A 26,423-nucleotide genomic window follows, 5' to 3' on the forward strand; every position below is an offset into this window, starting at 1 on the left:
TGAAACAAAGGTTCTAATAAATTCAATTAAGTCATTTGACTTCATTTTCCATATGTATCTTGTGAAAATTTTCTTGGAAATCACAAATGATTTGTCTCAAGCACTACAGAGAAAATTGTAAATGCAATAAATTTAGTCAAGATTTATAAAGTAAGATTACAATCAACGAGAGAAACAGGTCGGAATTTATTGTTGGGTGAAGTTTTAGGTTTTTGTAATAAGCATAATATTCTAATGCTTAAAGTGAATGATGTATTTTTTGTTTGAGGAAGGCAAAGGCGAAAATCTCAAGAACTTATAAATATGCATCATTCTTGTGTTAGGTTTTTATTTTTTATTTTTACATTGCAACTTCAAGAGTTGAATAATCATTTCAAGTATTGAATTGCATCTTTGTGTGGTATATCTCAAACTGAGCAACTTGTTTGCCACTTTTGACGAACAAAGACTCATTTACCTTGCACAACTTTATCCTAGAGATTTTTCAACTACTGAATTCATAATTCTTGAAGAGCAGCTTCAAAATTACATCGTTAATGTGTGTTCAAATAATATGTTTGTTGAATTAATAAGTATTCGTGGTCTTTCCTAGAAAATGGTGATGACAACTAAAGATAAAATCTACCCATTAGTTTATCGATTGCTCACCTTAGCATTGATCTTACTTGTTGTAACAACTATCGTAGGGAAGACATTTTTTTGCTATGAGTACTATAAAGACTCAATTGCATAATTGAATGGAAGATCGATGGATGAATGATCGTCTTGTAATATATATCGAGAAAGATTTATTTGTTAACATAGATAATAAAATTAGTGTGCATCGATTTCAAAATATAAAATTTTGTAGAAGATAATTATAATATACGAAAGTCAATTAATTTATGAACTACTCATTTATAAATTATTTTTACTAAACTCTAAAGCCAAGCCAGCAAAAATTCCTGCATCTGCAAGAGCCCTTTGAACATCTAATTTTGGCCTATTGGGCTTATTTGGCTATAATCAAAACCTCACGGTAAAGGTTGACCCCCACGAAATTTCATGTGAATTAGAACACAAAACCCCAATATAAAAATTTGACCTCTTTCTCTCTGGAATGGCACTGTGTTAAGAAATAAATAAAGCTCGGATTGCGATTAATATCCATTTTGATATTCCATTCCAACTATTATTGAAGTATTGGAAAGCAACAAAACTCTTCTATTTTTGATCCAATTCAACATCATCATCATCATCCTTCGCACATCTTTGTCTCTCCCTCTCGTACATAACTAAGAGGAAGTCTACCTTGTCTTTGAAAATTTCCCCCTTTCCTCTTCCACCTCCACCCCTCTTGAGAAATTCGTCTTAATTCATCTGGGTTTTGCTCAGAATCGTTCTTTGGGACGCCATGAATATCTTCTCGAAGAAACCCACCGCCAAAGGTCGTCCCCAATTGCTGTCATTTGTTTTTGCTTCATCGATTTCCTTCATTCTGTGTTTTATTCTTGAAATTGAACTGGGTTTTGTTTGTTTCGTTTGTTTTGTGTTGTTCATTATGTCATTGGCTTCTTTTGATTTCAGAAGCTCTTCGGGAGAGTAAAAGGGAAATGACACGCTCTACGAGAGGTATCTTATTGATGTTTCTTAATGGTTCTTAATTAGGAAGGAAGGAAGTCATTTGGTTTCAAAGTCATGATTGCCTTTTTGTCTCTAGTAATTAAACATGTTAATGTTTCTTATTATATTTGTATATCTTACAATTCGTTCATATGCTCATGATGATGTTTCTTTTGAACTGAATGGAGCAAAGAAGCATGGAATTTATGATTGTATATTGCACTAGCGTGGAACTAATTACCCCCAACCACTTCCCTCAAAGAGAGAATGGGAAGAATATTTGGGCTTGAACTTGGTGTCTACTCTACATGCTACAACAATGCTGTGGCTTTTGAATTGGGATAAGATGGTACCAATGTTTTGGGATTACTTTTTGCAATGGTCTTTAGAATAGAATGATATGCGTGGTTATGTTTCTTTTCTTGACATCTTTTGAAATTAAGAATGCCATCTTCTTAAATAATTCATTACTTTTGAACTTAGAGCTGAATTATATAGTTGTACAACCTATAGAACAAATCTTGTTTAACTAATGTCGTCAGAACTTACCTATTCTGATTGTATCCATAAGTTATTAAGCCAGGAAGGGTGGTTGTTTCAGGTTGCAATTAGGATATTCGATATTTGCAAGAATCACATTCAAATTATAAAATGAGATAATTAAAAAAGGACAGTGTCCTTGAGTTAGAGCCACTCTCTTGTTATTAAGCCGAGAACATTGATTAATTTGGATTGGAATCCTTTTCTGTGGTTAGTGATTGGAGTCCATTTTTTGTAAGCTTGTTTTTTTGTATACCTTGGTACATTCTTTCAGTTCTTTTTAGAGAAAGCGCAATTTATTATCCAAAAAATAGGTAATAATAATAAGAAGAAGAATTCTTTGTTCCAAACTTTGTTGTCCCCAGTTTGTGAGCCCTTAAAGCACAAGGTTTACAGGAGCTACACATTTGTGGCTAGTTATCCTTCCTAATTGCTTTGGACGCCTGAACATCAATAATAGATTGCCCTAGAAAGATCAAAGAGTTTGATGAAGAGATATCTTGAAGTGTATCTACTTGAAGAATTATAATTGCAAACTCTAGTATCCTCATGTGGAATTAATGAGTAAGAACAAATTTGGTATAGACTTTTGGGCATTTGACTAGTTCCTTCTGATTTGGTTGTCTTCTAAAGAGCAAGTTCCAGCTTTTATTCTCCTTCCATGAACTGATTTTCCTTTGCTATTAACAATGTTGTTGAACCTTGCAAAAGAGATAAAATGTATCCCAAAAAAACAGAGAGACCAAAAGAGTGTAATTCTTCATCCAAACATCTTTCCAAAATTAATGCCCTTACCATTTTGATCCATAAACATCCAGAAACAGAGAGATCTTGCAAGAGGAAGAAATGTTAACTCTTTCTGTGCTACCTTTTCTGTTTAATTCCTTTTACTATTTTTTTAAAGTGTCGATTTTTAGGTCTTTTTGTTTTCTATTCATTCTATAATAATTGATTTTTCTTTTATTTGTGATATCACTAAGTGGTCTCATCTTTTTGCCTCTTTTTCTTACCTCTCTTTTCTCAGGTATAGAGAAGGAAATTGGGGCATTGCAATTAGAAGTACGTGAAGAGCTTCTAAAGATGGTTTCTATCTAAATATTCTGTGTGTTAACTCTGATTTGATTTATTATCTCATCAGGAAAAGAAGCTTGTTGCAGAGATAAAGAGAACTGCCAAAACAGGAAATGAGGTACAGCAGTTCATATTTTGGACCAGATCTTGTCAGTTCGAGCCCTAGGGACACTTGATTCCTTTTGAAAAAATCTACTTCTGGGATCCAGAGCATTAATTATTTTTATCATCATCTATTCAATTCTTCAGGCAGCAACAAAGATTCTTGCTCGGCAGTTAGTTAGGCTCCGACAACAAATAGCAAACTTACAAGGAAGTCGAGCTCAAATGAGAGGCATAGCAACTCATACACAGGTGAAGCCAAGTGCCTAATTCCTTTCTTCTTACTTGGTTGAGTATTTTTGCAATCAGATGTATGGTTTTCTCTCTAGGTTTCATAAATAATATATTATTAATAGCACCTACCCACATTTTACAGGCGATGCATGCTCAGACTTCCGTTGCTGCTGGCATGAAGAGTGCCAGTAAAGCAATGTCTGCTATGAATAAGGTAAGTAAATATGGATATTGATCAACTCTTAGATACGCTCGAATTGCTGTGATTAACAGGCAGAATAGCAACCATGTTTTCATAGCATATCACCTTTAGGCTAGTGGCAGTAAAAAGGTGTTGCTTGGGTGGAGCAAGTCTAACATAAATAAGTACATGAAAATAAATTATATATAGTAGTAATTTGGAAAATAAAATATGGGCATATGATGTCTAAATCAGATGGTTTAACAAATTGTTTCTGGATTAATAATACTCCAAAAATTTAGCAGGGCCATATTTGATGTCCAATCTAAAGCTTGCTGGGATGCCAAATGTTCATTAAAAAAAAAAAAAAAACATTAGTTTAAGTGCCTTCTCTATGACATCATCATGTACCAAGAAGAGGATATCTGATGGTGAGGCTACCTTAGAGAAACTTTACCCGTGAAGAGTGTCTCTTCTGTTGGTTTCAATTATTTTATACTCTTAATCACGTGTCCGGTATACTTTTCGAAAAAAAAGAAACTGTTATATTATATATCCACCCATTGAGCTTAAAGTTTTATTTTATTTTATTATTATTTTTTAAAGTTTTATATATAATTTTTACCATGATCATCTGTAGCAAATGAATCCCGTGAAGCAAGCCAAGGTCATTAGAGAATTTCAGAAGCAGTCTGCACAGATGGATATGACTGTAAGATCCTGCTATTATTACCTACATTTTTCCATATATATGTACAGAAAGAAAAGCTCTTGAATTTGCCATCTTTGTTTATTTGTGCTTTCCACATAGTACAATAACCTGTAACATCTTATCCTCGCTGTTATACTTTTACTTTTATTTTTCTTTCTCCTTTCACTGTTAGCTGAAATGAGCATAGCTGACGATATTTTTGTCACATCCGAAGTCCAAGGATAGTAATGAATGAAATGATAAAATAATAGCACGACAATCTCACCTGTGTGAAGGGGATAAATTTTTACTCAATAGTCATAGTTCACAAGAAACAATGTCATACTTCTAATGCAATTAGAACCCATGTTATCAATATTTTGAATTCTGTGACTAGTCTGCTCTTCTTTCCTAGTATTATCCTTGAATTTATCATTACCATGGCATACTGCAATTTAGAAAGCTATATGTTGATGACTTGATGCTAATGGAAATGCCAAGCTCTGAAGTTTGTAGAAATGTTGATAAAAATATTGATCAAATGTAGAAATAGACTTGATAGTATAGGAAAAACAACAAAAACCACAAAATACTTATATTAATGTTGTAAATGATCACTCTTGGTATTTATATTATATTCACTTGGTCGACAATTTTGTTGATGTTGCAAATAAAGAAAGATATTGTCCATTCAGTATCAATATCAAAACATATAAATTTATATAGATATGAATTAAAATGCAATAGACATCTTACTTCGTAACCATAATCTTTTATATATATATATAAAAAGAAAAAAAAAATTCTTTCTGTCATTGCCGTTTGATGTTTCAATATTTCTGGATGCTTATGGTCTCACGTTGGTGGCAGACGGAGATGATTTCAGATGCTATAGATGATGCCCTGGATGATGACGAGGCAGAAGAAGAAACTGAAGATCTAACAAATCAGGTAAGCTCCTCTAGTTGCCACCATTTATTTCCTCCAACTGGGGTAGAGCTGGAGATGTAGTAGAAAGTTTGCTTAAAATTGTTTCTTCTAATAGCCACTAATACAAAGTACATAATTCAAAACTCTGGCCTTTACCTATTGCTTTGTGTTTGTTTGAATTTAGTTTAAAGTCATAAGCCTGAGTTTAAGGGGTCCAAATGTGTACTACTGTTAACATTTCTCCATGAAATTAATGTGAATCATGTGATCCTTGCTGTGCTATTAGGACTCTAATCTCCATATGGATTTCAGATTTGATATGACTAATGATTTGCTCAGTTAAGAACCAAATGCATAATCACTTCTTCTCATATGACCTTACTGGAACAAATTCTGTTTTATAGATTGTAAACTCTGTCCTTGAGTTCTAAAAATGACCATTCCTTCCCCTTTCTGCACAGGTACTCGATGAAATCGGCGTTGATGTTGCCTCACAGGTATGTTAATATTGGTTTTTACATCTTTTTGAAGTCTTCTTGTCAAATGGATTGCATATATTAAAACTGATTGGATCATATGTGTATTTGGTTCAGCTTTCAACAGCTCCAAAAGGAAGAATTGCATCAAAGAATACTGAGGGTGTCAGTAGGTATGTAGTACTTCCCAATACATAAATAAAATAAAAAAATTATTGGTTATACTTTGAAATAGTACAATGTTTTGATCCTCATATAAATTACTTGTGAAATTTTCACATTATTTAAATATAATGTCACATCCTAGACCTCCTTTACTGCATCTACAAGTAACTTGCTATGTTGGACTTCTTTTTTTGTTAACATTTATAATATATCTAGCAGGCTTCCATGCAAAGACCATTTAAAAGACTGGATCCAATTGAATTAATTTTAAAAGACAAGGGTTTTGAATGTAACTTAGCATAATTATTTCTATGGAAAAGATGGTATTATTTCTTTAATGGCTGGTATAATTATGTATGTTCACATTTATTGGTGGAATAAGTATCTGATTTTAGATGCTCATAAGTTGACCATCTTTTATTTTTCTTCTTTCAAATAATGAACTATTTTGCTGCTAACATTTTGCAGTTCGGGTATCGACGAGCTAGAAAAGCGATTGGCTGCTCTTCGGAATCCTTGAGTATATGATAAATTCCCTTGATTTCAATTGAGATATACATGATTTCGACTCGGATCATCTATGTACATGGAAGCTCTCTCTCTCTCTCTTCTTCACAATTGAGCATGCATGTTTATTGCCCTATTGAGATAATGCGATCTTATTACCCATTTATGCTTCGTAATTCAAATTGAAGGAAAAGGGAAATTGCAATTTGGGTAATATGCCAAATACCACTTGTATATGAAATCTCACTCTCTCTCTCTCTCATCTTCACAATGATGAAGAATGTTTATCATCTGCCTGAGATAATGAGGTCTTATTATAACCATTTGCTTGAAGACTTCAACTTATTGAAATCATTATTCAAATTGAAGGAAAGGGAAGAACTATGCCCTTTTGTGGAATGCTGAGTATCAGTTAAGCTATAAATTTAGTTTTTGAGCTTTGGGTATTGTGCGGTCCTACCTTTTTTTTAGCTAAAAAGCATTGAGTGGTTCGAACATATAATTTTTGGTTGAGAGTATGCCTTAACTAGTTGAGCAATGTTTATATTGACATGCATTTGATGTAAATTTTGGCTTAATCGACACAATATGATTGGGCAAATTTGCACTAATAGCATTTTGTTGATTTATTTTGACAAAAACTAAATAGAAACACAATCCTAAGATAATCCAAAGCTAAAACTGAGATATATAATGGCTTAAGTTTAGGGATTAAATTTCTAATTTAGTGCAACTGCCCCATTGGAACAAGTCCATGAAGAAGCAGTATAGAGACTTGTATCTTTCCATCTAAGTTTTAGTGTCCCGCCTTCCCCTTGCACAAGACTAAACCCTTGGTTATTAGAATTTATGTTCAACATCAACCAAGCTTGAGCCATGGAGTTTGCACTCATTGGAACTTCAATTAAACATTTTCTTAGTTCACTTCTCCATTCCCTAAACTTCTCCTCTCCACTTCTTGAAGACCCTCCAATTGCCAATATGTTATTGATCTCCCTATACAAAATGCTGTGCTCCACTTGATTTCTATTACTGTCATCACTTCTTAGACAAGCTCCAAGAGAGTCAAAAATGGCAGAGTAGTAATGTAGAGAGCTAACAAAACGATCTAGAAATGCTCCTCCATAGCACATATCTTGCTCCACAAATGTGAAAACTTTAGGCCCCGCTTGCTGAATTAGTCCAATGGTTTTCCAATCAGCTCCGATAGTGTCATAAAGACAGTGTCGAACCCAATTCACAACTACTGTCTCACCGCGTCGGAGTTTCAACATTGATACATCGATCTTTCCTACCTTTGCCGCAATGGGGTTGTACTCGAAAGATAGTCCAAGCTGTTGAGCAACATCGGAGAGTTGCTTCCCTGTGTCGAATAGGAGCTCCATGGTAGTGCCCACAGCAGTGATCCTCACATGGCGACAGCGACTGTTATCCATCCTCATGGAAAGAGCTTGTAGAAGTTGAGGCCATTGCAAGCCTTGCATGATGTCAAGGTCAATGATGTGAATTAGGTCACATTGTGGGAGTGCTTCAAGTATGGTTTGGTTTGAGGCCAAATGAGCAAACTTGATGAATGGTGAAACATTGTAGAAAAGTTGGAAGGAGTTGTTTATGCTTTTGTAGTTGAGTAAAGGAGAGCAAATCCCCAATATGGAGTTTACGACTCTACTAGCCATGGCGGCTGCGAAGTATGTGACCACACGCTCTGCACTCGACTGACCGTAAGGTGACGCCATTTGAGTGAGCTCGAGAAGCATCCGGTGTGCCTCCACGAGATTGTTGACAGAGATCACAACACCGCATTCAAAGAGGAGGCTGATCAAAGTTAATCCATGATCATCAACATCTTTACGTCTTCCACTTCCTACATAAACTTCATCGCCATTCACTGTGTCATCAGTGCTGGATTCTTGTAAGTCATTGACATGGTCGACCAAGTACGCAAACTCGTTGCATTGCAAGCTGAAGGCTTGGTTATGGAGGATAGGAGTGATGGAGGTTGAAGAAGAAGGGAGATCATAGTCCCAAGGTTCATGGGGATGAGGTGGTTGAAGAAGACATCCATTAACGACCTCCGGTCGGCCGAGCTTCATCGGAGAAGGGAAAGACTGAGGGGGAGGAGAGAAGAAGAAAATATATGGTGGGAGGTTGGTGAGGAAAGAGCATGGGAGCTGTTTTAATGGCGGACAGAAGAGCTTGGTTTTCTGTTTTTTTTAGTTTTTTTTAATCTTGTAATCTGAAGTATCAAGAAAATGGCCGGCAGAAACCGAGCCATAGAGAAAAAGTCAAGTGCTAAAAGCCAAAATCTATGACATATACGTATACTTGTTGGGGGAGATAAGAGTGCAATTGAAATACCACTATTATTTCATTTTGGCTCCTAATTTATTAGAAGTTACAATATTATTCTTATCCTTTCATAAAGGTTTCAAATTTATCCTTAAAATAGAAATCATGAAAATGTTGGATGAAAATTGGCACTTGGAACAGTGTGACATTGATGTAAAAGAAAATAACACCACACTTATAATGTCTCAAGCTTTGGATTTAGATAAGGATTTGGAATCTAGATTAAGCATCTAATGGCCTCGGCATTTCCCTGCGTTGGAATAGAAATGGAGTTCCTATGATTGAGTCACCGAAAAGGAGGGTGCACCTTATTGCTTTATGTAGTAGTTTTCAATTTTTTAAGCCTTTTTTAATCATACTTTCACATCCGCGGGATCTCTCTCATTTAGATGTCATCTCATTGCATTCATGTCTACCTCCTAAACTCAAGGTGAATTCCACAGTGGAAGTAGGATCATCCCAATTTTTAGATTTATACAAAATCAATTTTATAGAACAACCAATTATGCCTTTTAATAAAATTATAGCATGCTTTGAAAAGGAAAAAAGAATTAGGGTTAGAAATTACATTACCCTTGAAGAACTAAAACCTTCTTCATGAAATCCCTTTCCAAAACGATTACGATCAATCATGATCACGAACACTCAATGAAGACATCACCAAGCGGAGCCTTCTGTATTCTCTTTTGGGTAGAGAACCTTCAGGAGAGTGTGAGATTTGAGTTTTGGGAGAGGGTGGGAAAAAAATGAGAGAAGAAGAAGATTTCAGTGAAAATTATAGAGAGTGATTTCCTTCTGTAAAACTTCTCGTAGAAGATGAAGGTCTCATGAACCAACCCTCCACTCACCACGTTAGATCAAAAAAGAATTAAGGGGAAGGAAGTTATTTCCCTCCCTTTAATTTTAAAATTAAAATTAAATTAAAAAATAATTTTAATTTAAATATATATATAAATAACTAATTTGTTAATATATATAACATATGTTTTATCATATATAATACATAACATATAGTTTTTATATTATATCAAATACAATATAACTTATAGTTTTTAATTCTCTCATTAATGCATGATATTTAATATAAATCATTTTTATACTAAATATAATCATATGAATTTCATCCATATAATTAGTATTTGAATCATGTTTAAATATTTATTTCCTCTCGAATAAACTTTATATTATAATGTATCAAATACATTATATTAATTTAATTATATCACATATAATTAATTCCCTCGTTGAACAATTCAAATTAATCCAAAATTGATTCTCATTAATCTTTCTCATTTAGATGTGATCTCATTTCATTCATGTCTCCCTCCTAAACTCAAAGTGTAAAAAAATTCATTCATGAAGGAACGGTGAATTTCATAGCGGAAGCGGGGTCGTCCCTATTTTTAGATTTACACATAATCAAAATTTTACAAAACAACCAATTATGCATAATAAAATTATAGCATGCTTTGAAGAGGAAAAGAATTAGGGTTAAAAATTACATTACCCTAGAAGAACTAAAACCTTCTTCACGAAATACCTCTCCAAAACGATCACGATCAATCACGATCACGAACACCCAATGAGGACACCACCAAGTGGAGCCTTCTGTATTCTTTTTTGGGTGGAGAATCCTTAAGAGTGTGTGGGTTCTAAGTTTTGGGAGAGGGTGGAAAAAAAAATTAGAGAGGAAAAAGATCTCACTGCAAATTACATAGAGTGATTTCCTCCTATAAAACTTCTCATAGAAGATGAAGGTCTCATGAACCAACCCCCACTCACCAAACCTATAGTTTTTATATTGTATCAAATACAATATAACTTATAATTTTTAATTCTCTCATTAATGCATGGTATTTAATATAAATCATATTTATATTAAATATAATTATATGAATCCTATTCATACAATTAGTATTTGAATCATATTTAAATATTTATTTCATTTCAAATAAATTTTATATTATAATGTATCAAATACATTATGTTAATTATATCACATAGACAATAAATTTAATTATATCACATATAATTAATTCGCTCAATTAATTTGAACAATTCAAATTAATCCAAAATTAATTCTCATAATCTTTGTTAGCTACAGAATGAACCTTATGAACCTGTAGATTGAAGCTTCAATGGTACTTGAATAATTAATTAAACTCCTTATGAATAATTTAATTAAAGAAGTTTAATTAATTATTCAGCATCTATTAACTGTCAGTCACTCCACTAAAGACCAATAGCTGCATTCTTCACACTACAGATATATTTATGTGTCCATTGGATATAACCAGTCAATAGTGCGATGACCCTTCACAAATTGCTCGTACGTACAACTGGACCAAAATTACCGTTTTGCCCCTGTAGTTATATCTAGCTTCTTAAGTACCATTGATCTCTCTAATGAACAATAAGTCATAGTTGAACTATGACAAAACCCCTCTCGGTCCAAGAGAGGGTGTGACGTCGTTGGATTTTATGTCCTAAAACTCGTGGTATGTAAACAATGGAACTTATTCTGAAAATTCAATAAAGGTGTTATTGAATAGATTTATTGCTTGAATAGAAATCCAATAAACCTGAAAGTTCCTTGACTATTGGATGAGTACTTGAACTTTATGTGGAGACATAAAGGTGGATCAAGTTCGAGTAAATAGTTAAAATGATCTATAGTATATGAATAAGGTTGGGTACCTTATTCTGGTAACACTATTGGATGTGACCTGCTCTGTAGTTGTTACAAGGAGTTGTAAAGTGCTACAAACGAAGTGATCCTAATTCGTTCATGTTGGACATGAGGAATGGAGTTTTCCTTGTTCAAAAGGGTTTGTATAAGATCGGACCACGAAATGAGTCACTCTTACTTTATAACGTTGTTTACTATTTAAGATTGGCTATTTCAAAGCGATGACCTAGGTAACTTGACCTTAATCCTGAGCTAACTATGAACTCCTGTTTATTTAGATTACCTTTAGATTTTCAAAGGTGAGGGTTGGCTCAACAACACCATCTCAATAAGACTCTCATTTCAGGGGTAAGACCGGATAGATAGCTAGGGATATAGGGTGCAAGAGGGAATTCACTCTTACCCACTTTTAGGGATAGTAGAGAGGTTGTTCCCTTAAGTCCTGATTCTGGATCTTGAACAAAGGATTCTGCCCTCTCATTGGCCTGAGAGGAACTCGGTTTTGTTGATTGGATCACAAAACAATTGTTCATTAGGGGATCAGTGGGGACTTAAGGAACAAGAGGTAATTTGAGTACTTATCGATCCTGTTTAATCATGTTTCTGTTTATGCCAAAATTAATGAATTAGAGTGCTTATTGATCTTGTTCGCTTCCGCTACGTACTTCTTCCAGTCCAACAATTAGTAAAAGAGCATCATATAAGCATTCAATTCGGTTTAATTTTGGTTTGGTGGGTGTTTTATATGAAAACATGAAATTGTTGTACTGATATGGTTTTCTGAGTTTTGACTTTTAATTTCTCTTTAATTTCTCGTTTAAATTTGTAATTGGCTCTTGTTTGATGAGCTTATATGTCTTCCCAAGAGTTTGTAATTTATTTGGAGTCATTAGAGTTGAAATTAGGCAGTAATTCAAAGAAACAAGCGAAGAGGTCGAGTTGCAGATTCCAGAAAATCAACCTCTGTTCATATCGTCGTTGAGCTTCAGTAGCTAAGCGATCGTTTAGTTTCATGCGTTAGACGATGTGAAGAAAAGATAAACGATCGTGTAGCTTCGGGCGTTGATTGTTTAGGTGTTGTCACTAGACGATCTTTTACCTCGAGAGCTAATCGATGCGTTGTATTGCTATACGATGGCACTACACGATCGTGTAGCTTCGAGTGGGAGCTAAGTGATGCGGTGAAGAGCTATATGATGACACTGAGTAATCGCTTACCACAATCATTTACCTTTGATCGGGAGCTAAGCGATGCGTTGAGTCGCTATGCGATAGCACTAAGCGATCGTTTACCTCTATGCGGCAACTAAGCGATGCGTTGAAATGCTAAGCGATAGCATTAAGCGATCATTTACCTATGCGTGGTAGCTGGGCGACGTGTCGAGAGCTAAGCGATAGCACTAAGCAATCGCTTACCTTGCACGTGTGCTAAACCGATCAAGATGCGGCGCTAAACGATGGAGTTGAGCGATCGTGTAGTAAATTGTTCGTGCTAACCAATGGAGCTACGCGATAGTGTTGGACACTAAGTGATCGTGTAACGTCCTTCGGCACTAGACGATGACACTATACGATAGAAGGAAAATATTACACGATCATGTAGTTTTGTTTAGCGATATGCATTGGTTGCTAAACGATCATACAAACACTAAACGATCAGGCAAAACACATGACGATGGTTGTCAATGTTAAACGATCAGCCTTAGCGAGACATTGAGCGAGAGCAAGAGTAGCTGGTTCGACCGGTTCTCTTGAGGTCTGGTCCAATTCAGCCTCAAATGGTTTGTTGCTGGTCCAGTTCAGATGGTTCGGGTCCGGTTCAAGCAGTTTTGGAGTGGTTCGAGCGGTGTTGAAGCTGTTTTTGTAATAGCTAGGCTTTTGTTTGCTTGTTTTTGCTAAAACTAAAACCATATCAGTCTGTGTTTAATTATTTATGCATTGGAAGTATGTTATAATTAAATAAATCTTGTATGTGCATACAGTATGTCATTTAGATTTAAAATCCCACCGTACGAAGCATGCAACATGCATTGAAAGTATGTTATAATTTGTTATAATATATAGTATGCATGTTAGGGTTTCTTGTATTTAATGTATGTGTTATATTAGATATTGAATGCATGTATGTTGTGGATGTTTAGCATGTCTAAAGTTTTATAAACTGTTATAAAATTGGGTTAGACATTTAAAATCCATAACGAAGAATAGTTGCATGCTCACGTAGGTTACCACTTATTTTAATTAGTTAAAATAGGTCGTTAAACTTGTAAAACTAGGGTTAGAAACTCAACCGGTATATAATCCTGTCAAAGGCTGGGGATATTTAAGTTGACGGTCTACGAAACACCTCCTGCTTGGGGATTATAGCCGAATAATTGAGCGTTAGTAATCAGTTTTATGAGTATTCGTGAGTGATGTGAGGTAATAAAAGGGTTTATCACCTAGACATCGTAGGTTTAAGTCCATTTATAAGTGTTATACTTGGATAAATCACATAGACTTAGAGTTTTTTTTATTAGCCAGAAAAGAACCTAAGTATTAATTTACCTAAAAATTAAAACACTTCAGTGGTAGTCAATAACTTCTATATGATAGAGTTATTAGAAAAATTCAGCGGGAGATTAATAACATACATGATATGTTATTTTTAGCTCTCGCGTCCTTAAGAGTTCACAGTCTGGATGTAAGCAGTACTTCGTGTCACCCTAGAAGTGACCTCCCTTCGGAAAGTATTTTTTAGCTTAAATTTAGACTCTGGTGATTAAAGGGATGTTGTTCGAACAGAAATCCAATGTAGGATTTCAACTGCCACGTCTCCACATAGTTCACACCGTGAGATTCATATGATGCTTCGTGTCACCCTGAAAGTGACCTCCATTCGGAAAGTGGATGTATGCGTTAATATCAAGCTGAACGGGAGAAGTAGTTCATAGTAAGTGGGTGAAGGAAATGTGTCAACATATCTTACGGTCTCCTCCATTAGTCTGAACCGTGAGATTCCTATGTTGTGCTTGCTGTTGTTTTTAGGCGGCGCTAGCTAGTTGTTAACCGCGGCGATCCTTTCGGAGGGTTGTAACATAGGATTCGGAACAACCCAGACTTCAGTAAAATGAATAGGGTCTTATAGTTCTATCTTGGGCATTGTCTTCTAGTTCGGAGGCATACTCATACCATTCCGTAAGATCTGAAAATAGCAGGTCTACACTTGCAGAATTATTAAGTGTTAATAAATTCTTACCAAAAGCGGTACCTAAATGACAATCAGAATATGAGTTATTTTGGAGGTAGTATTTAGTCAAGAATTTCTTGATGTAGTATCGTTGCAAAAGAATAATCCTGGGTACATTATTAAAATTGCTAAAACTTGATTGGATTTAAAATTTCAAAATGACGAGTTCAATAATACAAGTGTTGGCGTCGGATAAACTCATCGGGGATAATTATTTGAATTGAAAATCAAATTTGAACACGATACTTGTGATAGACAATTTACGGTTTGTCTTAACTGAGGATTGTCCTCCCATTCCTAGCTCTAACACAAACCGAAATGTTCGAGATATCTATGACAGATGGGCCAGGGCTAATGATAAAGCCCGTGCTTATATCCTCGCTAGCTTATCTGATGTGTTGGTAAAGAAGATATGAGTACTGGCAAAGAGATTATGAAATCTCTGTGAGGGATGTTTGGACAACCGTTATTCACCTTCAGGCATGATGCCATCAAGTACATTTACAACAGTCATATGAAAGAGGGGACTAATGTTCGTGAACTTATCTTAGACATGATGGTCCACTTTAATGTGGCAGAAGTAAACGGTGCTGTCATGGATGAGAAAAGTCAAGTTGGTTTTATTCTAGAATCTCTTTCGAAGAGTTTTTGCAATTTTGTGCGAAAGCATTGATGAATAAAATTGAGTACAACTTAACTACTCTGTTGAATGAGCTACAGGCTTATCAGAAAATGTTGAGTACAAAAGGTCTGGAGTCAGAAGTAAATATTACTACTACCGAGAAGAGAGGAATGTCCTCCAAGCCTGATGTTGTCTCCTCTTCGAAGAGTAAGAGTATTCTTGTGAAGACGAGCACAGGGAAAGGGAAGAAGAAACCTGCCGGAAAGAAATGCTAAGATAACGTTGTAGATAAAGGGAAATGTTTCCACTGCAACGAAGAAGGGCACTGGAGGAGACACTACCATTAGTATCTTGCTGAGAAAATAGAGTAGAGAAAAGGTAACCAGGCTAACTTGTCCCTGGGATCGTTTGCTCAGCTCATCCAGTGGGAGAAGTTGTTGCTTGATGTTACATGATTTTGTAAATCTTGTAAAGAACAAATTATATATTTTTGTGATAAATGAATGTTCATTTTCAAAAATTATGTTTGTTCTAGCAACCTCTGTTAAAAATCAAACTATTAAAAGCCATTTGCAAATATTTAGATATTTGAACGGCTAAATCAAAGTATAGAAAGTTTAAAGATTTATAGATCTGACTGTTAACAAAGAGTTATTAAGACAGGTCAGATGCATCTTGCTCAAAGAGTTGAGAGTACCTCAATGTAGTGGGAGGAAAGTGTGCTTCCTGGCCATTATTGAAATTAAGATGCCCCATATAATTTATTCAAAAGCCTATTACATACTAAATAAAGTTTACAATGATTCTCTCAGATAAAGTGTTTGAGAATTACCTAATAGGATTAGGAATACCAGATAACCTAGGGCAAGTGGGAGAAATATCGGGTATGGGATACCGAATGATAAAAGATGGGTATGGGATACCCTAGTTTATTGTATTTCTCTATAAAACTCAGAAACTCAGTCTTATATATCGGATATATAAGTTACCACTGGAGTTTTAGTCCAAGTGAAAGTTTGTTAGGTTTTATGTCCTAAAACTCGTGGTATGTAAACAATGAAACTTATTCTGAAAATTCAATAAAGGTGTTAATGAATAGATGTATTGCTTGAATAAAAATCCAATAAACCTAAAAGTCCCTTAACTATTGGATGAGTACTTGAACTTTATGTGGAGACATAAAGGTGGATCAGGTTCAAGTAAATAGTAAAAAATGATCTATAGTATATGAATAAGGTTGGATACCTTATTCTAGTAACATTATTGGATGCGGCCTGCTCTGTAGTTATTACAAGGAGTTGTAAAGTGCTACAAACGAAGTGATCCTAATTCGTTCATGTTGAACATGAGGAATGGGGGTGTCCTTGTTCAAAAGGGTTTGTACAAGATCGGACCACGAAATGAGTCACTCTTACTTTATAACATTGTTTACTATTTAAGACTGACTATTTCAAAGCAGTGACCTAGGTAACTTGACCTTAATCCTGAGCTAACTATGAACTCCTGTTTATTTGGATTACTCTTAGATTTTCATAGGTGAGGGTTGACTCAACAGCGCTAGCTCAATTAGACTCCCATTTCAGGGGTAAGACCGGATAAATAACTAGAAACATAGGGTGCAAGAGGGAATTCACTTCTACCTGCTTTTAGGGATATTAGAGATGTTGTTCCCTTAAATGCTAATTCTGGGTCTTGAACAAGGGATCCCACACTCTCATTGGCCTAAGAGGGACTCGGTTTTATTGATTGGATCACAAAACAATTGTTCATTAGGGGATCAGTGGGGACTTAAAGAACAAGAGGTAATTTCGGGGGTAAAACAGAGATTTGACCCAGCCGTTATTATAAACAACCTGTGAAAGGTTGACTTACTACTCATGGTTATATCGAGTGGACATAATATATCTACAATGGGGGAGTTCAACTATGGGCTTTAGTGGAGTGGCCCATTAGTTAACGAATGGGGGTTAGATCGGTCTAATGAGTTTAGCCGACTAATCTTGGATCGTTGGAGCCCATGATCTGTAGATTCACGAGGTCCCTCTACTAGCTCGAAAATGGATTAATTTTAGAGTAACGTGATAAGTTCATTTGAAATGTTCAAAATAGAATCAAACAAAATTGAAGAATATATATTTAAATATGATTTAAATATATGAAGATGAATTTGTATAAAATTAATTTAATATTGGATATTAAATTAATTAGAATTATTTAAATTTTTTAAATAATTATTTATTAATTTTATTAGAAAANTTGTATAAAATTAATTTAATATTGGATATTAAATTAATTAGAATTATTTAAATTTTTTAAATAATTATTTATTAATTTTATTAGAAAATTAATTTATGAAATTAATTTGTAAAATTAATAAATTTTGATTTTAGAAAAAAAAATATGATTTTAAAATCAATTTTGGATTTTGGAAATAGAAAAACACAAAAAGAAAAAATGGGTTTTTCCATCTTCATCTTCAACTTGCTCACAATGAAACCTACTTCTTCAATCTTCATTTACTCCAAACATGAGCTGCATCCCATGTAGCAAATCTTTTTACATGATAGTCTACAATATATTGAAGAGATTGGAGTGAAGATAGGATGATGCAACCGAATGAATTTTAGCTGAAAAATTCGATTGAAGAAGGTGTTCTTCAATTGGTTGATGCAGTGAGCTTTCTCTAAATTCCCTTTGATTCCGGCTTATTTTGAGTTCCACAACTCAATCTAGAACACCAAGAGAATAGTAGGGAAGATCTTGTGGTGGTCTGCACAAAGATTTGGAGGATTTAGCAGCTGGAAATAAAGATTTCAATGGTTCGGCAAATTTATGTTCTTGAAACCCATTATACTCTGTTTAAGCATGTTTTTGTTTATGCCAAAATTAATGAATTAGAGTGCTTATCGATCCTGTTCGCTTCCGCTGCATGCTGCTGCTAGTCCAACAGACGTCACATTGATCAAGCCCGAGAATCAATTTTTAATGGAGCAATTTATCTACTTACCCTAACATTAAGGAATTAGTGAATTCCATCTTGTGTTCCCAACTCTCCAATCAGACGAATCCCCGAAATGGTAGGCTTATTAAGTCGGCAATCTGGTCATTTTCACCCATACAAATCAAATGACCGCCTTCATAGATAGAAGTTCACAACTCACTCAAGATTTAGGTTATGTCACCTATGGTCATCTTGGTGAAATGTACATCTCTATTATTAATGGTATTATATAATGTGACTAGTCATTTTGTGGTCCGGTCTTATACAAACTCCTTTGTATATAATACCCCCGCTAACATGTCGCTACATGAATGATTAGGATAAGATCATTTGTAGCATTTTACAACAATTGTAACATCTACAAAACAGGTCATATTCGTAGTCTCACCAGGATAAGGTATCTAACCTTATCCATCTACTACAGACTATTTAGGTTATCACTTCAACATGATCTACCTGTATGTCTCTACCTACATGTTTAAACTACAGATGATAACCTTGGATGTTAGTTTATTGGTTTTGTGTGAGTTAATACGACTAAATGATAAATAAAATATATCATATTTTATTAAATAAATAAATTGTTTGTCATTACAATTACAAACTACTTGACCCATGAGATTTAGGGCATCAACCCCTACAATTCCATGTTACAATTTCCACTCATAGTTCTAATGGATTTATACTTCAAAAAGATAGTTTCGAAACGTTCATGAAAGGCGAAAGATTTTTTCTTTTTCTTTTTCTTTTTTTAAAAAAATAAAAGTTAACATGAAAAGCCAAAGTTAATTGTAACTTTTGAAAGAATATGAACATTTTAAAATAAAGTCAAAGGCTTTATCATCAATTACCCTAATACTGGGTTATTTTCAAATATAGGAAAATGAGTTAACTTATTTACAAATATAGCAAAATGTCATTGTTTATCACTGTTTATCACTAATAGACAGTAACATTTTGTTATGTTTAAAAAAAAATTTCAACAGTTTTGTCATTTAAAATAATTATTTTGCTGGACATATCTTTCACTCTTAATCACTGGGTAATCGTTTTAAATGACAAAACTATCGAAAATATTTTCAAATGTAACAATATGTTACTGTCCATCAACAATAGACAGATACACATCTATCAATCTATCACTGATAGATAATGATATTTTGTTATATTTATAAATAAGTTAGTTCATTTTCTTATATTTGAAAACAACCCTTTTCTTTTAGCAATTGTGATCACAATTAATTTTCTTAAAACCTTCCTTTCGATCTTCTTTTGTATATTTATTTCATCATATTAATGAAATAGTTTATGTTTCTTTAAAAGAAAAAAAAAATTGAACGATGGAAATATCATCAAATCAATAATCAAAATGTCAATGTTTTAACAAAAAGAAGAAATAACAAAATAAGAGAGTGGATTCCAGCGAACGAACAAACAACTTTGAACTGAAGTAAAACAAAAGTGGTAATTCAAACCTTACATGGAAAGTTCACTCTCATATAAAACTGAGCGGATGAAATGTGGTTAGAGGTAAAATGTCATTCGAACCCAAAGCCAATTGGTTCTCCCTGAAATGCATTGAGACGCAACAGTTGACTAGATATCTAGGGATAAAGCACTATTTCGGTGCGGATTGCGAGAGTGTTACCAGATCGATGCACACTCTAAATACAAGATATGATCTCAAAGTAACAAGGATCATGGTCGGTCACGTTATTATAATTCAAAATTCAAAATCTCAATGAAAAAAGATAAAAACTTTAGATTTAACTCTAAAAAAGAAACTCTTTTCAACCAAAAAAAAAAAAATCTAAAAAAAGAAACTTGATTAAAACTGAACATTAAATATAATTAAAAGAAAATTTTCATAACTCAACTTCTATAATTTTTTGTTTGTTATAAATAGTGGTTGGAGAGATTAGTCAATCCAACCATAGTTTAATTTATCAGGACAAACCATTAAGATTTTAATTCTCATTCTCACACGTTAAACTTAAAATGATGATGATAATAATAATAATCACAATAATGATTTTATTTATTTATTTTTAGTTTAACAATTGCGGGAATGAAAAATTGAATCATTAATCTTTAAGAAATAATTATATTTTATCTGGCGGATTATGCTCTAATTGGTATAATAACAGTGATGTGATGTTAGAGATGAGAGATAATAAGAATAATATTAGAGTTTTTTTATACAAAGAAAAAAAGAGAATTTGATTAATAGTTTCAACATACCTTTAGTTCCCAACTTTTGTAACATTTTGCTTCTTCATTTTGTAAGGATTTAGTCCTATTATTAAGATGCGTTAAACTAATAATTAAATCTCTTGAGTTAAAAAAAAAAAAGAAAAAAAGAAAAAAAAGAAAAAAGAAATAGGACATATAATTTATAAAGAGAAATTTTCACAGATAGAAAAAATGTCAAACTATTTACAGAAATAACAAAAAAAAAAATACGGACAGCAACTGATAGACTTCTATCAACCTAGGGGTAAAATAAGTAACCAATTTTTTTTGGAAGTATTAAACAAGGAACGAACATATATACGAATAGAATAATCGTCTTATAACAAATGTGTGATCACTAAAATCGATCAAATTGAAAAATATTGTCGTACCGAACAAAAAATTTAGTTTTCACTAAATTTCAGTTCAATTTGGTTTAAAATAATAAGAAAACCAAACGATTTGGTTCGGTCTTAGATTTAAAAATTGAATTTAAAACCGAACCAAATCGTGTGTATGTATATATATATATATATGAACCTAAATTTTAGGGTTTTGTTCGGCTGACATTTGCAAATTATGTTGCAATTTCTTCTCTAGTTATCATGCTCTCCTTCTTGATCTCCCTTCGAACTCCTTCATTCTCCCACCAATCGATCTTTCTTTGGCCTCCCTCGATTTCCCTTTTCTTTGCTTACCTCCTTCGATCTCCCTCATGCCTTTATCTCTCTCTTGTCAACCTCCCTCTGTGATCAAGAAAACTGACTCAAATACATTTAAAAACGCCTCTTATTCAAGATTAACCTCCACAACTATAATAGGTTCGGGTTGGGAAGATGATCAAAGATCAAGAAGAGAGGATAATTTGTTCCTATCTTCAAGATTTCAAACTCTGCACAATCTAATTGATTAAATTAGATTGAAAGTTCTAAACATGTATTCTAAACACAAAAATACAAAAAAAACATAAAAGCTTGAGACAGATTTAACTCTATGAGAAATTCATTCAAATTCAACTTATATTTCAAATGTAAAAAATACAATAGTATTTATACTAAATAAAAGATAACAATTTCACCTGTATAGTCTATATGGGAAAATTGCACTATTGACTTATTTTGGAGGCCCAAAATAACAAATGCTCCACTTTTTAAAACTCATTCCTAATTGACCTTTTGCTGACATCATGCATGTATGAAATATTAATTTTCCCTTTTTTCAAATTCTTTTCTTTTCTTCTTCTCCCTCTTCTTCCCCGACGAGTGACTTCTTTTTCTTCTTTTTTTCTTCCTCTTCTTCCTCTTCTTCCCCGACGACCAACTTCTTTTTTTCCTCTCTCTTTTCTTCTTTTCTTCCTCTTCCTCTCCTTCGGCGAGCAACTTTGTGAAACTTTTTTTTCTTTTTTTTTGTTCACCTTCCTTCTTCGTCTTCTCCGGCGCGACCACTTCGGCAAAAAATCACACATCAACTCCAACTGTGAGAGGAGAGTGATCTATGAGTTAGGAAAGGTACAAAGAGAGCGAGAGAGGAGAGTGATTTGTAGGTGAGGAAAGGAAGAGAGAGCAAGAAAGAGATGAGAGTGATTTGTAAGTGAGGAAAGGAAGCGATAGCAAAACGAGATAGATTTTTCGCGTGTAGAAAAGGAACAAAGAGCAAAAGAGCGAGAGAGATGAGAGTGCTTTGTAATTGAGAAAAGGAAGTGAGAGCAAGGCAAGATAGATTTTTCGTGTGTGTGAGTTTATTTTAGTAATTTCACAGGAATGTGATGTTAGCAGAAGGTATTTATCATTTAAAAAAAAAAAAAAGTCATTTGTCATCTTAGGTGACCAAATGTCTCCTGAAGCTTAAAATAAAATTCTTCATCATAGGTTGAAAACTTAGTTTGGAAGCAAAGATTTAAGGAAAATTGTCAAAAATAGTCTCTTCAAGTTTTCACTTTACAAATCTAACACGCTTTTTGAAAACTCGTTCAACTAGTTTTTCTCATTGCATCTCGGGCGCTATCGGCTACTAAAATTTAGTAAAAAAATCAACTTTTTCTAACTGTTCGATTGATTTGGACCTTCTTGGTACATCTCAAGCAGATTACTCCAAGATTCTACCAATTTTAACAAATATATTAAGTAATCTTCCCAAATCTTATACCAAATCTTATAAAGTTTCAAATTTTCTTCAAGTTCGTTTATCTTTACCAAATTTTACATCAAAATCTTACATAATTTGAAATTTCAGCCCAATTTCTAATTTATTCAACTTACTAATTATCCAAATTATTTTTTTAGATGGAACTTAATTGATTGTATTTTGATTTTTAAATATTGGGAAAGATTAAATTTTGCCAAAAAAAAAAGAAAGAGAGGTACAAAAAATATGAATCTCGATATTAATCTCACACATATTAACACCGATATTTTATACATTTGAGCTTTCTTGGTGAATTTTCGAATAAATTAACACCAAGATTCTATATTTGGGCTTTTTCGGTGAATTCTCAGACAGATTAATACTAAGATTCTATATATTTCTTATATTTTATTTTTTTTTACAAAATTTGATGTTTCTCAAATTTAAAAATCATAAATCAATCATTTGAAAACCATTTGAATAATTTGAAAATTCAATATAATTGTGAAAATAGAAATAGGAAAGATTTGAGAAGTTAAGTAAATATTTGATATAATATTTACAAAAAATTTGAAAATATATAAGATTTGGGAAAGTTACTTAATATTTGAAAAAAAAAATAACAGAATCTCGGTGTGTAATGCGCGAGATGTATTGGGAAGGTCCAAAACAATTGATAAGTTAGAAAAAGTTAACTTTTTAGAAAAACATTCTTACGAATTTTCAAAAAGGATGCTAATTTTGAAAAGTCAAAACTTGGAAAGGTTATTTCTGACAATTTTCCAAGATTTAATCTTTCTTTAAATCTTCGAGTTCTAGCTCTTGTCATTGGTCCTCGTGGCATAATGATTGCCACATGAGGTTGACTTGGAGTGACCTCCCATTGATTTGGAGTGACCTCCCATTGATTTTCAGTATAAGCTTCATTTTAGATGGTTTGAGCTTCTTGAACTTCATTTTTATCTCGTAGAATTTTATTATCTCCTTCATTAGTTGATTCTTTATCACTTTGTCTATCTCCCTCGACCTCCATCTGTCTCTTCACTGAATTCTCTCTTTATTGCAGCAATGTCGACTCATCGACCTCCCTCCTTCTCTTTCTTTCTCTCTATGTGAGTGAACTAATTTTTCGATCTTTGAAAAATAACCAGATCTCCATTTCTTAATTAAAGAACTCAAAGAAAAAACGAGCTGAAATGACAAAACATATGCAGATTGGCCAAGTCAAACCGTGAACACCCCTTTTTCAATACAATGTGAAATCAATGAAATTTACCATTAAAAACACTTTTTAGAAAATTGTAGATAAATGCATACTTAAAAAAACCTAAAAAGTAATTTAAACTAAAAGTTTGCAAAACTCAAAACACTTGGGAGCCATTTAGGGCACCAACTTAACGGCCCCCAAGTGTTAAAACTAGGGCACCATTAAAAACACTTTTTAGAAAATTGTAGATAAATGCATTATGTACACCAAGCCTCGGCCTTGGCTTGAATGTCGGTTTGGATTTATCGATAATTTAAATTAAAAGTTTTGCAAAACTCAAAATACTTGGGGCCGTTTAGGACACCAACTAGAAGTTGATGGGGTGGGATATTATAATTACTCCGTGTTTAGGGCACAAAATATAACAGTGGTATATACAACCATATGTAACATACAATTAAGTCTAGTAAATACTATATTAAAACCTTCTTTCCTACAGTATTTACTATATGCTACAATATTTATTATTTGTAACTTATCCTCTATTTTCTTCTTTACTATAGTGTTTACCTATTTTTTACCAAAACAAAAATGGTTTACACACAAAATACAAACTATTATAATTTAAACTAAAATTGTTTGCACCCTAACATTAACTATTATAACCCATTGACTATTATAATCCACCAACTACAATAATCACTAACCATAATAACCAATTTAGTGCTTCAAATGCCCCTTATAGTACGTTGAAGTTGATCACTTGATGTTAATTTGAGCAAATTTTTTTAATTAAAAAGAATAATCATAATTTAATTGAATGACTTAATAATCATTTGGTTTTTAGTTTTTAGGTTTTAAATTTAATTATGGTTTTCGTCTTTGTTGTATACATATATACACCTTCAAATTTTTAGTTTAGATTTTTTAGAAAACAAAATAAAGAAACCAAAAAGTGAAAGAAAGGTACATATAAACTTGATTTTGAATCCAATGCAAATAAATTCGATAGGATCATTTGATAGAATTATGAGATAGATAAATGTCTAGATCAGTCTAACTATTTTAGCACAATTGAAGATTTATATATTATCGAAAAATTGTTTTAAATGTCAAATTGTTGAAAATATTTTTAAATATAACAAAATGTCACAGTCTATCAATGATAAAATGTCTATTAGTATCTAGATAGACAATAATATTTTACTATATTTGAAAATATTTAAAAACAACTTATATTATCCGTAGATAGTAATGCATTATGGATATAATGTCATTACAAAAGTTCCTAATCTTTTAGATAATAATCAAATTTTAGTTCTTAATTTCATGAAAACTCTCTTTTTTTAGTAAAAAAATTTTCAATTTATTTTTCATGTATTCAAGCGTAAAAGTTATTGTCAAATTTTGTTTAAAAAATTTTAATACTGTTAAATTCTTGTTCCATTAACTTATTTGAACAAGTCTTTTTATAAGAAAAAAAATATAGACATGTCACTCAAAAGGTTACTTTAAGACATAAAAATTCAACTTATCAATCAACAAAATTTGATTTGTTCATCAATAAAATATATTTCTTTTGCAAATGACATATTAATATGGATATTTATAAAAAAAAAAAATTAAAAAAAAAAACAATATTTAATTTAGTGGCATGTATGTTTTCTTCTTCTTCTTTTATTTTTATTGAGTCAACATTTTCTTTTTTATAACAATTTTTTAATAATTATAAAATTTTGAATGCACTAATGTTAAAATTAAGAATTTTAAAAGATGATGAACCAAATTGAGAGATATATTATAGTTAAAAGGAGAAAGATCTTAGCCAAAAGTATAATTTATTCACAAGTCGAAATTTTATTTTATATATGAATTTCTATTAATATTTAATGATATGATATGAACAATATATATATAGAAAGTCTCTTTATTATTTTAAATTTTGGTGATGTTGCTTGAAATCATCACTAATAATATGAATTGGAACTTTATATTGAAGTCATTAAGAAATAAATATTATAAAAAGAAAGGAAGGATTGATTGAGCAAAATGATACCTACTCTAGATCAAGGGAAATCATGCCAAATGGCTTTACAGAATATTTTTCCTAATTATTTAATCAACCTAAGTATGTTTTATTATTATAGATTAAAAAATACTTTTGAGAAAATTTGAGCTCTACTTATATTTTAAAATTCAATCAGATTTTTATTTCGTGTTTCTTAATTTGATCCATCAGTTGAAAATATCTTATTAACCTTTTGTATGGAGTGATTAATATAGATATGGAAAAAAATCAAAATAGTATCCATTTTAACTAAACTGTTTAGATTATTAGAATTGTATAGTTAAGTTGAGATAATTTTAACCTCAAATTTAAAAGTGTTGCAATTTTTCTCCAATAAATTTTCGTTCAAAAGATTCTAAAAAAATAGTATTATTATATGCGCTAAACAAACTATAAAACATAT

At 32.7% G+C, this 26,423-nt stretch overlaps 2 protein-coding genes across 2 annotated transcripts; one reads left to right on the top strand and one right to left on the bottom strand.

Moving 5' to 3' along the window:
* The first annotated feature begins 1,092 nt into the window (after window positions 1-1,092).
* On the top strand, window positions 1,093-6,822 carry LOC120084403 (vacuolar protein sorting-associated protein 2 homolog 3). The gene is made up of 11 exons (XM_039040169.1): window positions 1,093-1,427; window positions 1,567-1,611; window positions 3,167-3,201; window positions 3,281-3,331; window positions 3,463-3,567; window positions 3,692-3,763; window positions 4,371-4,442; window positions 5,292-5,372; window positions 5,813-5,848; window positions 5,945-6,000; window positions 6,461-6,822. Exons 1-11 carry the CDS (start codon window positions 1,394-1,396, stop codon window positions 6,510-6,512), a joined length of 639 nt encoding a protein of 212 aa, XP_038896097.1. The 5' UTR covers window positions 1,093-1,393; the 3' UTR covers window positions 6,513-6,822.
* On the bottom strand, window positions 6,585-8,828 carry LOC120084402 (protein SCARECROW-like). The gene has a single exon (XM_039040168.1). The coding sequence runs from the start codon at window positions 8,590-8,592 to the stop codon at window positions 7,219-7,221; it is 1,374 nt and encodes a 457-aa protein (XP_038896096.1). The 5' UTR covers window positions 8,593-8,828; the 3' UTR covers window positions 6,585-7,218.
* Window positions 8,829-26,423: the final 17,595 nt, after the last annotated feature.

This window comes from Benincasa hispida, chromosome 9, assembly GCF_009727055.1.
Source record: "Benincasa hispida cultivar B227 chromosome 9, ASM972705v1, whole genome shotgun sequence".
Classification (NCBI taxonomy): domain Eukaryota; kingdom Viridiplantae; phylum Streptophyta; class Magnoliopsida; order Cucurbitales; family Cucurbitaceae; genus Benincasa; species Benincasa hispida.

What these genes read in the sequence shown, in the direction of transcription:
- LOC120084403 (XM_039040169.1), top strand. Translation starts at nt 1,394, where the DNA reads ATGAATATCTTCTCGAAGAAACCCACCGCCAAAG. An exon ending in CTGAAGATCTAACAAATCAG is followed by an intron (nt 5,373 to 5,812) that starts GTAAGCTCCTCT and finishes CTTTCTGCACAG; the next exon opens with GTACTCGATGAAATCGGCGT. An exon ending in GCGTTGATGTTGCCTCACAG is followed by an intron (nt 5,849 to 5,944) that starts GTATGTTAATAT and finishes TATTTGGTTCAG; the next exon opens with CTTTCAACAGCTCCAAAAGG.
- LOC120084402 (XM_039040168.1), bottom strand. Translation starts at nt 8,592, where the DNA reads ATGAAGCTCGGCCGACCGGAGGTCGTTAATGGATGTCTTCTTCAACCA.